This window comes from Nilaparvata lugens, chromosome 12 (assembly GCF_014356525.2).
Source record: "Nilaparvata lugens isolate BPH chromosome 12, ASM1435652v1, whole genome shotgun sequence".
NCBI classification, from domain to species: domain Eukaryota; kingdom Metazoa; phylum Arthropoda; class Insecta; order Hemiptera; family Delphacidae; genus Nilaparvata; species Nilaparvata lugens.
The window spans coordinates 2312384-2326425 of NC_052515.1; the positions used below are offsets into that span (position 1 = coordinate 2312384).

The 14042-nt window shown below is 35.5% G+C and overlaps 1 protein-coding gene across 4 annotated transcripts in view; it reads right to left on the reverse strand.

The window, feature by feature from the left end:
* The window catches only part of LOC111053578, a 48856-nt gene that overhangs the window by 19270 nt on the left and 15544 nt on the right, over positions 1–14042 (reverse strand). For all 4 annotated transcript variants that reach the window (XM_039438639.1, XM_039438638.1, XM_039438636.1 and 1 more), the window contains exons 3-4: positions 11463–11710; positions 8048–8316 (exon numbers count right to left, since the gene is read on the reverse strand). In XM_039438639.1, coding sequence (XP_039294573.1) covers positions 8048–8316; positions 11463–11710 — 517 coding nt within the window. The remainder of the gene's footprint in view (positions 1–8047; positions 8317–11462; positions 11711–14042) is intronic.

The window sequence follows — 14042 nt, forward strand, 5'->3', positions numbered from 1 at the left end:
GCCCGAGTATTACTAGTTTGAGAAATCTATCGCATACACGTTACAAACTCAAAACAATCTGAACAAATAGCAAGAAATTTTAGAATGAGGTACCGTATAGCGTGATCAAGGATTCTTAGTACACTGAGTTTATTACGAGGTATGAGCAGCAGTTATTGAAAAGACTTGGCTAGGTCCCCTCTCTTAACCGAATCTGTTTGATCAATACATTTTGGCTAAGGGCTTCTCTACTGTCTTGACAAAATATAAAGATATTTTAATAGCTGATCATAATATTCATGACTAGTAAGAAACTAGTGCTTCGCGGAGGTCTATTTTAAACTTTACAAACTGAATCACTACTCGTAATACACCTAATCTAATACATCCAAATGTTTTCAATACCTACATAAACCTATTCACTAGAATTACATCTTGCAAACACCAATTGTCCTTCTATTGCCATAGAATAATAAATTGTCTACCTGAAAAATTCATTCTAAATAGAATTACTAAGTGTTTAATTTATGAAATAAGAGAGTGGGTATGTAGGAAAGTTTACTTCGGACTTGAGATTTCAGAAGATAATTGACATTTTGTTCTAGTGCTTACATTGTTATAGTGTACATACATTTATATTCTAGTGTTTATATTGCATATTGTTTCTGGTACTAATTAAATTGTCTTAGACATCCATTCTAATTACTTTTAAGATTTTTGAACTCTTTTCCAGAGCTCAAGCATTAGCTTTTCTGGGAGAGCCCATTATTTCAATATTAAAATAAAAGAAAACATTCGTTGAATATGTTTTTTAAATTAGTTGAGATCATAATTAGTTTTAAATTAGTTGAGATCATAATTAGTTATAACATTATAAGAATGTTTTTGTTTCACTTGTTTGTAAAAAAAATGGCAATAAATTGATTTGATTTGAAAACTTGTCATAATGGAATCTTGAATAATTAAAAATAGGCCTATAACTTCGCCGAGTGGAAGCTTGGAGAGTTTGTAATAGGCCTAGAACTATTCTCAGTTGATTAAGAATCCATATGCGAAAATTCAAGTTAATCAGTCTAGTAGTTGAGACGTGATGATGCGTCAAACATAATTTTCCCATCCAGTACGTGAATAAGGCAGTTCTCTCCTTTATTGTAGTACTAGCCGTCAGGCTCGCTTCGCACGCCATATTAGTCTAGCTAGGGGGCTCCGCCCCCTGGACCCGGGACTGGATCTCCAGAAATGAGATCAGCGGGATCGCTTCGCTCGCCTGCATTTTTCATTTGAGCATGCTTCATTCCATCATAAAGTCAAAGTACTGAGAAAACAAGGAAAATCTGAAAAAAACGTTGGAAAAACGCTGATTTTGGGCGTATCTATGATGAAATATTAAAGTCACCCCATCACAAAATTTTTAGATCCTAGCTAAACTTCTGTACCAAATTTGAAAATTTTCTGTCTATTATTTGATGAAATAACTGAGAAAAAACAAAAAGACGCTAATTTTTGGGTGTATCTTTGTCGTTATTTCAAATATTCCTTCTAACACAACATTATTACGCCCTAGCTTAGCTTCTGTACTAAATTTGAACAATTTCTGTTCATATGTTCTCGATAAATTTGAGAAAAAGCAAAAAAAAAGGAAAAATGATAATTATGAGCGTATCTTTGACGTTAATGCAAATTCCTTCAAATACAACATTATTACACACTAGCTGATCTTCTGTACTAAATTTGAACAATTTCTGTTCATTTGTTCTCGATAAATCTGAGAAAAGGGAAAAAAAACGCAAACTTTGGGCGTATCTTTGACGTGATTGCAAATTCCTTCTAACACAACATTATTACACCCTAGCTAAGCTTCTGTACCAAATTTGAACATTTTCTGTTCATTTGTTCTCGATAAAGCTGAAAAACGCTAAAAAACGCAGATTTTGGGCGTTTCATTGGAATTGTTTTGCAAATCCGTTCTTAGTGAGCCTCTAAAGGGCCAACTGAACATATCTACCAAATTTGAACGTTTTTGGTCTGGTAGATTTTTAGTTCTGCGAGTGAGTCAGTCAGTGAGTGAGTGCCATTTCTCTTTTAGATAATATTTAGATAGATTTTGAAAGAGACTTCAAGTACCTTCACAGAAAAGTAGAGACTAGAGTACCAGAGTACTACCATAGGGGGATGGAAACTATAGTACTGTATCTTGTATGGTACTATTCATTAATTCTGAATAGTTTTGATTAATAATAGTTTATAGGTCTATTCACTATAATAAAGGAAAGAACTGGCTCATACACGTACGGGATAGGTGAATTATGTTTGACGCATTATCACGTCTAAACTACTGGACTGATTAACTTGAAATTATGTATATAGATTATTAATCAACTGAGGATGGTTCTAGCCCTATTTACAAACTCATCAAGAGTCCACTAGGTCAAGTTTTCAGTTTGTCAAAACACAGAAAATAGGTATGAAAAAGAAACAATACAGTAATACTTTTTGTGTAGTTGAGAAGTTGATATTGTGGTAATTATTCATATTGAATGAAAAAGACTAAGAAATGGTCAAAAAACCACTGATTTATTGATAATTAGAAAGACCGGTTTCGGTTATTACACCATTGTCAATCTAGGTTTTTTGACAATTTCTTAGTCTTTTTCATTCAATACAGTAATACAAACACCAATAGGAACATGATTGCAATTATATATCATCAGAGTTAGTCGATAATACCTGATTTCTGATATTGCAATCATTCACAATCGAAGACTGAGTTTCAACAACACATGACGTCGGAAAAAAGCGTTTTATTATTGAGGTCAACCCAATACATAACCTCCAAAATAACCACAACAAAGTCTGAGCTTTCCACGTGAGGTTTCCACAGATCCACACACAATTCAAGCCGAAATTAGATCACTAACACGCAACCACTCACAAAACTCGATGACATGTGACCAGTTATTATATTGAGGAACGGTTTCGACTAATCAGAGGTTAGTCAACTAACTAAAGTTATTTATATCTGACTACCCGAATCAATAACTGACCAGAGTTTGTTACTTGTATTTTGTTACTAGCAAAAGTTAGTTACTGGTTATTTTTTTTTTGTGTAGTTGAGAAGTTGATATTGTGGTAATTATTCATATTGAATGAAAAAAGACTAAGAAATTGTCAAAAAACCACTGATTTATTGATAATTAGAAAGACCGGTTTCGGTTTATTACACCATTGTCAAACTCTGATAAACTAGATATTTTCTAATAATATAGATATAAACTATTATAAATATTTTCTAGATATAAACTAATAATATATATAAATAGTTTATCAGAGATTGACAATGGTGTAATAACCGAAACCGGTCTTTCTAATTATCAATAAATCAGTGGTTTTTTTGACAATTTCTTAGTCTTTTTTCATTCAATTACTGGTTATTATTAAACGAAAATCCCAATTAAATTAGTTACTGGTATTCTGCTACTAGTATTATCTGTTACTAGACAAACAGGAATTCATTTTGTTACTAGGAAAACATACCTTAGTGAATGTATCCCCTATAACCAACTATCCGAATCAATAACTAACCAAAGTTTGTTACTGGTATTTGTTACTAGCGAAAGTCAGTTACTGGTATTCTGCTACTAGTATTATCTGTTACTAGCCAAACAGGAACTCATTTTGTTACTAGGAGAACAGTCTGAATGTCACCACTCCTATGACAACTATTAAATAATGGGAAAGACCCCTTTCCAGTGAAATCGTTCATTATAAATAACTTCCCCCTTTTTCATGAGCAATCGAATCGTGAGCTCCACGAAACAGTGGTCATGAATAATGAATACTGTTCCACTCCGAATTGTCAGTAATTCTCATTGAATATCGTCAATGCTTCCCATCCAACCAAAGCTGACAGATTGGAGATACAGTTCGGGTTTGGAATAGTTTGTCTCTCTTGTTTTCATTGTGAAACTATTTTTCTGTCTCGTTTTATTGAGGGTGTGTAGGAACCCTGTGGTCCTATCACCAGTTGAAACCCCATTTATTTTTATTGGTCAACTATTAACACTTATTTATTTTATATTTTTCTTAATTAACCCAATTTTATACAAATTTAATGAGTAGTTAAATCACCAGTTGAAACCCCATACATTTTTATTGGTCAACTATTAACACTTATTTATTTTATATTTTTCTTAATTAACCCAATTTTATACAAATTTAATGAGTAGTTAAATCAAATGTATATCTTGAAAATATACCTTAAAATTAGTTTTTTATTAACTTTACTAGAAAAAATGAAGATCACTAATGATTTCATTACATGAATCTCATTCTAGACACTCTATCTTCTTCTTCTCTTGAATAAGGATGAATAGTCTACAAGCAATATGGAGTTGAAAAGGTGAGAGCTATCTCCTTTGTCTTATGACAAACAAGGATAGCAAACCAATGTGAATCAGGTGCTCACCCTGATCGTAAATCTCACTATAGGCAATTTATATTCTTCTAATCAAATGAGGATAAGGCCGGTTGCAGACGAACCACAATCGCATGTGGGATGTGGGACCGACATATCACAGAACAATATGACTAACGCAGAGAGACTTTGACCACTACCTCCGTAAACAAAGCCGTAGTGCATTCGTGTGACGTCAGCACAGGTAGGGCTCCTACACTAATAAAAACACTCGCTGATATGGATCAGCTGAAATCAACGAATTTTATTTATTTATTTATTTATTTATTTATTCAATTTATTTATTTATTTAGCGTATGGCAGTATACACAACACATTTATGATCACAAAATTCGAAAAAAAAGGAAACAATAGAAAATTCATATATAAAACGAATGAAAATATCTTAGTCACTTTTGACCTGGAAATTAGAGGCATGCTTCCAGGGTATTTAAGTAGGCTATTGATGCCGGTTTAGCCACCAGGAAATCTTCATGTGCACCCGTGTATGCTGATCTGGGACACTCCTCCACTATGTGTCTCACAGTCTGGACTGCTCCACACTCACAGAAAGGGGAGTCAGCCTTCCCCCACTTATGCATCAGATAGGCACATCTACCATGATGAGTTCGTACCCTATTCAATGCCGACCATGTTTTACGAGGCAAATCGAAGCCTGGTGGCCTTTTGGCTACAAATGGGATGTCAATGTTCTGCTTTGCTGACCACGCTTGTTGCCAGGCCTCAGTTAAACGGAAACCTGAATCTAAGGCTGTAATTGCCGTCCTAGCCGGTGGCTTACGAGATTGCAGACGGCTCTGATTGGCATCTTGTATATCCTCATGTATTGGCAGGCTTCGATTTTCCTGTATCTTTTTTATTGTATATTTATTCAATCATTCAGAATTACACAACTTACAGAAAAGTAGCACAGGCTTATAAGCCCAAAACGGTTCCAATTCTAATTTATACAACAGTCCAAATGTAGCTAGGTTATGAGTGTCACTCATTCTCCTATTACACACTCAATTTACAAATCAAAACACACAAAAATTATTTCTAAATTTAAAATACTTCAAAATTGAATTGAATCAATCACAATTAATTAGAAAATTCTAAACTTTTAATTGGTGTAGGAGCCCTACCTGTGCCGACGTCACACGAATGCACTATGACTTTGTTTCCGGAGGTAGTGCTTTCACACTACATCCCAGAAAACGAGCATTAGTGCAAAAGTTTCCAGATGTTTGTATCATACTCGGGTGTTTCATCAAACGTTTTTATCATACAGCTGTTTTCAAAGTCACAGCGACTGCGACTGTGGTACAGAAGCTAGGGGAAGCGTAGTGCTCAAACCAGTGGTACCACAATCGCAAGGAAAATAGTCGCATACTACAGCGCCCAACGCCAAGTGGAAGTATCAATGCCACTTCCATGCCTGCCAATGCATTTCATATGCACTGCGTTTGTGGTACCACAGAAGGAAAATAATCGCTCCCACATCCCACATGCGATAGTCGTTCGTCTGCAATCGGCCTTAAAGTCTACAAATAATAAGAGGAAAAGGTGTTGAGTTGGAAAGTTGGAGAAGGATAGACTTAGGTACCTGCTTTGTCCAATGACAGACAATTTTGCAAACCAATGTTAATCAGATGCTGAGTTTATAATGATAATCTTACACTATGAGAAACGTGTGCTTTATTATCTACTATTTAAATAGTTAAGCTTCGAGAGACACAGGAAACCCTAGTTCAGCTGTGACCTCTTTGTCTGACATGAGTCTCATGTTAATAAATATTCAAAATAATACCAATCGATGAACTGAAATCTTGATGAACTGATACCCTCCCATTCTCAAGGTGACTTCAGAAAGAGGCAAATATCAATCAAGACACTTACGTTGAGCTTTGATTGATTGATTGATTGATTGATTGAGTACCTTATTTATGTAGATTACAATATATACTGTCTTATACACTTATATACAATAGCTTACAATACAGCAAAATTATAGATGAATTTACATGATATAGACTAAGAAAATAATTGTTGAACTGTATATGATATGAAAAAGCAATTTGTAATATAATAACTATAGATAATAATTATATTGTTATGCATCTACATAAATTGACGGAGGTTTGGACATATCAATGTCCATTCTTTGGAAAGAATATTAAAATATCCTCCCCACTAACTCTCTACCAAAATTTGAAGATTTGATACCAAGATACCAAGATTTGAGGGAGACAGGAAACCCTAGTTCGGCGGTGACCTCTTTGTCTCTTTGTCATGAGTCTTATTTAAAGAAATGGTTGAAATAGAGGGTCCATAAAGGGTCTTGATGAACTGATATCTAGACGAACTGACAGCCTCCCATTCTCAAAATGTCTCCAGAAAGAGACAGACCTTAAAATTAAGACACGCTCGGCTTTGAGAAGGCCAGGAAACCCGAGTTCAGCCGTGACCGATTTGTCTGACATGAGTTTCAGTTAACAAATGTTCAAAATAACTACTCTACGAATTGGGAACTGGATGAACTGACACCCTCTCATTCTCAATATGACTTTATAACCTGTTGAATATGATCTAGACACTTACGCTGAGCATTGAGAAGGACAGAAAATCCTACATCAGCTTTGACCTCTTTGTTTGATATCAGTTTCTTTGTCTTTATATGAGTTTCAGGTAAAAAAATGATCGAAATAGGTTCTGATAAACTGAGATCTAGACGAACTGACACCCTCTCATTCTCAAGATGAGTTTAGAAATAGTTGGATCTTAAAATTAAGACACTTACGCTCGGCTTTGAGAAGGATATGACACCCATGTTCTGCTGTAACCTTTTCGTCTGACATGAGTCTTATGTCAAGAAATGGATAAAATAATATATAGTGAGGTCCACGTTATAATGGCAGTGGAGAAGAATAGGAGATTAATGTTGCCGATCCTCTGTCTTGTCAATGCCTTCTATAGACGATAGCTGATACAGGTTTATTGATGTAATATTAACTATTCATTCCCAATTTAAATAATCAATTATATTTTATCAAGCAAAAAATTCATAATGAATTCTCATAATAAATTAAGATGAAATATTTTGTTAATAATTCATTAAATCTACATTGTTGAAAGACGATCTGGCAACAGAGCAAAGCTAGAAAGAGATAGCGCTATCCTCTTTGTTGAATGATAGAAAAGGATAGCAATACCATTGGCAATTGAACACTGCCATTATAACGTGAACCTCACTATAGTCACAAAATAGAAGGAATTCTTCCTGGAAACTCTTTCTTTCAGAAGGAACTCTTCCTTCTCTGTGCTATAGTAGAATTTCTTCATAAATGGTCATGGTAAACTGATATCTAGACGACCTGACACCCTCTCATTCTCAAGATTAGTTCAGAAATAGTTGGATCTCATTAAGACACTTACGTTCTGCTTTGAGAAGGACAGAAAACTCTAGTTCTACTGTGATCTCTTCGTCTGACATGTGTATCATGTCAATAAATAATTGAAATAAGTACCTGATGAACTGAGATCTAGACGAACTGACACCTTCTCATTCTCAAGATGAGTTCAGAAATAGTTGGATCTTAAAATTAAGACACTTACGCTCGGCTTTGAGAAGGACAGGAAACCCCAGTTCGGCGGTGACCTCCTTGTCTGACATGAGTCTCATATCCTGGGCTGCAGCTTCGGCCCTCACAGGTCGGCCGTTCACACTGACCGCATACACCAGCCGTAGAGTCGCGTCCTGCTGCGTCGCGGTCGCGTTCAGCACCGTCACGGTCAGCGGTCGCTCCTCGCGGCGACGCTTTATGGCCGCCGCCATTTTGTTTTGGTAGCTGGCGCCGTTGACGCCTAGGTGGTGCAGTTGTTGTCTAAAAATGAAAACAGAGGCGAAATCTTTATTTATTAGGAACAGAGAATTAAGGAAATTGAAATTCACTAGAATTAAAGAATTATCTACAGTATGAATGGAGCTGTGGAGAATCGGCATCAATAAAAGGAGAATGGTCAGCTGCGAGATTCCATCGATAGAATAGAAAATCTCCTTATTCAATCAATAAAATAATCCACTACAATCATGTCTCAAAACTCAACAAATTATATAATTATCTAAGCAGAAGAAAATGATTGTAATATGAGAAATGTAACACAAGACAAATGTTTTAACTTGACCCGAAAGGTTGTCTGCGAGGAGATAACTCCAATAAGGATCCTCAATAATTAATTACATCAGCCAGTAGGCAAAAGAGATGTTGGCAGACCGCCCAAGCGGTGACATTAACAGGAAAATTTGCAATATTGTAGGTTTATTTGGATAGTGGGCTAGATGTGAGTCGGAACAGGCTACAGCCTAATCCTTGTCTGTAAGGAGAAGACTAAATATTAAAAATATGTTGAGTACCAGTGATAATTATCCCCCAATAATACCTGTAATTGTAGTACGCGTCCCGTAGCTTTGTCCCCGTGACTTTGAAACTGCATATAAACAAGGTATAGTTCGCGGGGTGATATTCCTACTTTTGAAAAAACATACGCTCCAGAATATCTAGATCCCTAGATGTAGGAAGCTCCCTAAAGATCTTCGATGTTTTTGAACAGGTAGTATTGTAGTCTAGTTGCTCTCCGCTGATAGGCAAAGCTACAGGGCCCGGACTATACCAATGGCTCTGAGTCTTTGATTTTGAGGAAGACAATCACATTTCAAATGTATTTGAACGAAAGTTACTTGGAAAAGTTCAAGATCCTGTTTAAAAATAGAATAGAATGACGTTTCTATTTGTTGACGTGGCGAAGTTTGGACAATAATGTCCACTCTACCATTCAGAAGACTCAACCACTTGGAGTAGAAGAGTGGGGGAGAAGAACTAATGCTGAATTTGAACTAGAGAGGCCGTAGTATAGTATAAGAAGATATCCCATGGCTAGGTCGTTTATGTTCCAATTTTCAAGCCAATGTTTCCTTAACTCAAGCCGATTACTGTCGACTGTTTTAGTGGAATGAGAGTGTAAGAACGGCACAGTATGAGAGACTACCAGCATCACATAGCTTCACCAGAAATAACTACTTGGATTATCGGCTTGAGCTAACATTGAAATTCACGACATAAACGCCCTATATCATGGGATATCTTCTCATGCTATCTTTTCTCTATGATAGTACGCTCTACAAAGGCGAAGAGACTAAGATGGTTCGTATAGGCCTATGTCTATAGGATGAATGATAACAGAATGCTGAAAATAGTGCTCAAAAAGAAGCTTAACTTGAGAAGGAAAAGAGGCAGGCTGAGAAAACGATAGAAAGATGAAGTCAGGGATGATTTAATAAAGATGGGACTATATAGCAGACAGTAGATAGCTATCCTATAGAAGGCAGTGGCAAGGCAGAGAATCGGCCTTGGTGAGAACCGCTGTTCGATCTTTCTTCACTGCCGTTATAACGTGGACATCACTGTAGCAAGGAAGTAGTCAGTAGTGAGACAAGTTCTACTGTATAAATATTCCAGGAAAAAATGTGTATCTGTCAAATAATAAATCCTCATCTCACTCCCATTATCTTTGTTAACATTTCAAATGGATTCACAAAAATAGAATTACACGTGTAGGCTAATGTGTGGTTTCACACAGATGGAAAAAGACTTTTTTCTATTGACGAGTGTTTTCATGATGGTGAAAAACAGATGTTGACACCCAAAACAGTGTTAAATTAGCAACTGAAAAGAGTCGAATGAAACAGTGTGGACAGAGAAAGTAGAATACAACAATAGAATGAAGAGAAGAGCTCTTTGATGGCAAATAAATAATGAGGCTACTCCCATTCTAACTCAACACATGTTCCAAAATGATATACAGTGTAGAGGTAATCACTATTAGGCTTTGCTATTCACAATGATTTTCTGAAACCATTGTTCAGCTTCCACCAAAGTATAATTGACGCAGCGAAGTGAGGTCCAAGATTCAAATCGACGGTTTTGCATTTCTCTATATGTTCAAATGTTTATAATTACGGCGAAATGCAGCAATAGATTTTCATGAAGTTTGACAGGTACGGTATGCTCCTTTTCAAATTGCGCGTCGACGTATATACAAGGTTTTTGGAAATTTTGAATTTAGATGGCTTAAATTGATAAATTAATTGGAAATATTCCACTCACTTACCACTTTTAACGAATAATATTGAGTTATTTGAGAAAATTTGGAACTATTCAAGAAACACAAGCTCGTAAACACTAAAGCTCAATAATATTGCCCAACACTGAACACTACTTGAAGAAAAAGTATATTGAATACTTTCTATAGATAATATTATACAAATGATTAATATTTTGTACATAAAAAGGGAATATAATATTACCACGAAAGCCTGTTAAATTTCAATCGTGATTAATTTCATGAGAACCAATCAGAGAAACTGTCTTATCAAAAAACTAATTAAGATTGAAATTCAACCGGCTTTTGTGCAACTGGGCCTCAATTTAATGATAATAATAATAATATAAAATATTCCTTTCATGTTTAGTTTTTAAGAATCTAAATTTGAAAATCTACTTTGTGAAAATACTTGAGGACTGAATATTTTTGTGAATTGAAGAGCTACAAGCCTTAGCCTATTTCGGTCTATGTGGTATCTTAATTTCTCTCCCAAATTTAGATACCACATATCTTGGACTATGACTTTACCTATCTTGGACTATGTGTAACCTTATCTAAATTTGGGAGAAGAATAGCACAAGGTTACTTTATTTTTTCTCTCCCTATCATTTTGATGATGTACTTGTTGTATGAATTAATAAAAAAGAGAAAATGAAGAATAATTGAGACCTTATTACCTCTATAAACCTTGAAGAATTGTGTAACCTTATCTGAATTTGGGAGAGGAGTAGCACAAGGTTACCTTATTATTCCTCCCCCTATCATTTTAATAATGTACTTATTGTATAAATGAATGAATGAAGAATATTTCCCCTATGTTTATAGATTCCTGATGAATATTTTCAACTAGATTTGTAGTTATTTGTACCTTTGGAAAGCAGTCTTATATAACCTAGCCAGTCTAGGCTCGAAGTTATGAGGGGCAGTGGAGAGGTCCTCCTTGGAGACATTCGCTCTTAAAACAGTGACCAGCCAATAGCGCTGCTCAGGTGGGGGCGGTTGGGGTGGAGGCCAAGGTGGGACTGCGGAAGTGAACGGTTGTCCCACTGACAGTGTGGGGGTGGCGCTGATTCCGCAGCCCACACCGGCACAAGACGTGTGCACGGTCGGTGTCACCTGCAAATTCATCAATTTCAACTTTTATTTCGATATGAATTCATTGTTATGAATATAACACAAATTTTTGTGAACTTTTTTGAATTTAACAAACATTTTGTTATGAATGAATGTAACACAAACATTGCAATACTGAGGGCCGGCTTCCGAGCTTGGGATTCATCCAAGTTCTAGACTTTAAACAGCTGGAGTCAGAAAATTGGCTTTCCGAAACGGGGCGCAGTCGCAGTCCAAGTTCAAATTAAATTTTGAGAAACTAGAAAATTGAACACAAAATAAAATAAAAGAGAAAATAGTGTGAAGTTTCAGCTATTTTGAATTACGAGTATTTATGAATGTTTTATTTCGTCAAAGAAAAACTTTTCGGATTATATAAATGAGAAAATAATTATTATCATAGAAACTACGACCACACCCCGTTTCGGAAAGCCAAATTTTCTGACTCCAGCCTAGAACTTAGCTTAATAACGAGCTCGGAAACCAGCCCGCCGCAAAGTAGACCCACGCTAATCCACGAAAAGCAACCCACGCCGTGGGATGTTTTGTAAACCATTGTTAGGCCTCTCTAGACATCTGTGTAATGATAATAATACATGCAATGAATAACCCACTTGTCAGCTGATTGATTATGAATAATTCAATAGCAATGGTTTACAAAACATACCTATGGCGTGGGTTGCTCTTCGTGGATTAGCGTGGGTCTACTTTGCGGCAAAGTTAAGGCTCATATTCTCAGCTTGAACGGGGATAAATCAGCTGATCGTTCGAACAGTTTCAACGGAGATAAATCGGCTGTTCGTCCGACCAGTTTTAACGGAGATAAATCAGCTGATCGTCCGACCAGTTTTAACGGAGATAAATAGGCTGATCGTTCCAACAGTTTGAACAGAGATGTATTGGCTGATCGTTCAAACGGTTTAAACGAAGATAAATCATGTGATCATTTGTATATGCACCATTTCAGTTTAAACGGAGATCAATCAGCTCATCGTGAAACCTGGAATTTGACATATTAGAATGGATACAACCATATCAACGAATAACCGCGGTTTGAAGGGCGTTCACATTAGGCAGGTTCACTGGAACTCAAGTTTTGTATAAAAAAAATTTATTTCAGAATTACTTGAAGTCAAATTTATAAGATCAGAAACTTGAAACCACTATACCAATGTATAGACCCTTCTTTTGTAGATGTTGAACAAAAGTAGAAGTTCAACAAAAGATGAAAAGTCGAAGAGTTGAAGTGGTTATTTCAGAACTTGAAATTCGAATTTACAAGTTCACTGGAACTAAAATTTTGTGTAAAGAAAATTTATTTCAGAGCTTGAAGTCGAATTTACAAGATCAGAAACTTGAAACCACTATACCAATGTATAGACCCTTCTTTTGTAGATGTTGAACAAAGGTAGAAGTTCAACAAAAGATGAAAAGTCGAAGAGTTGAAGTGGTTATTTCAGAACTTGAAATTCGAATTTACAAGTTCACTGGAACTCAAGAAATAGATTTATTTCAGAACTTGAAGTCGAATTTACAAGATCTGAATCTTGAATCCGCTATACCAATGTAGATTGTAGACCCTTCTTTTGTAGATATTGAACAAAAGAAGAAGTTCAACAAAAGATGAAAAGTCGAAGAGTTGAAGTTGAAAAGTTGAAGCTTTGTAGATGTTGAACATATTTGACTTTTGGTCTCAACTCAAATCTTGAAAGTACAATTCAACCTACAAATATGAGAATGAAAAATAGATACAGTGGTTAGTCAATGTAGAAATATGAATACAACTGTATAGAGAAGTAGGATGCAAGAGATGTTGTCAGTCTCACAAATTCAAATTCAAATTCAAATCAAATTTTATTCACAATTTCAAAAAAAAAACAATTTAGGGTCCTGCCAAACCTGTAGGGTCCTGAATCACATGATTCATTTGAGTCAAACTGGAGTTTCAAGTACTCAAGGCATCATCATCAGTGGTTTTTTTTTCGGATGACACTTCAACAAAAAGTCCAAGTGAATTGTAACTTTTTAGTTTGGCTCAAATAGATTATGTTGAACTATAGTGAGGTCCACATTATAATGGCAGTGTTTGATTAGCAATGGTATTGCTACCCTTGTCTATCTTTCAACAAAGCGGATAGCGCTATTATCTCTTTCTCGCTTTGCTCTGTTGCCAGATCGTCTTTTAACAATATAGAATTGATAATTAATTGGCAAAATATTCCATCTCGATTATGAAAATTCATTATGAAATTATTGAAGAATATAATTCCTTGATTAATGAAATATAATTGATTATTTTAAACGAGAATGAACAGTTAATATTGCATCAATAAAC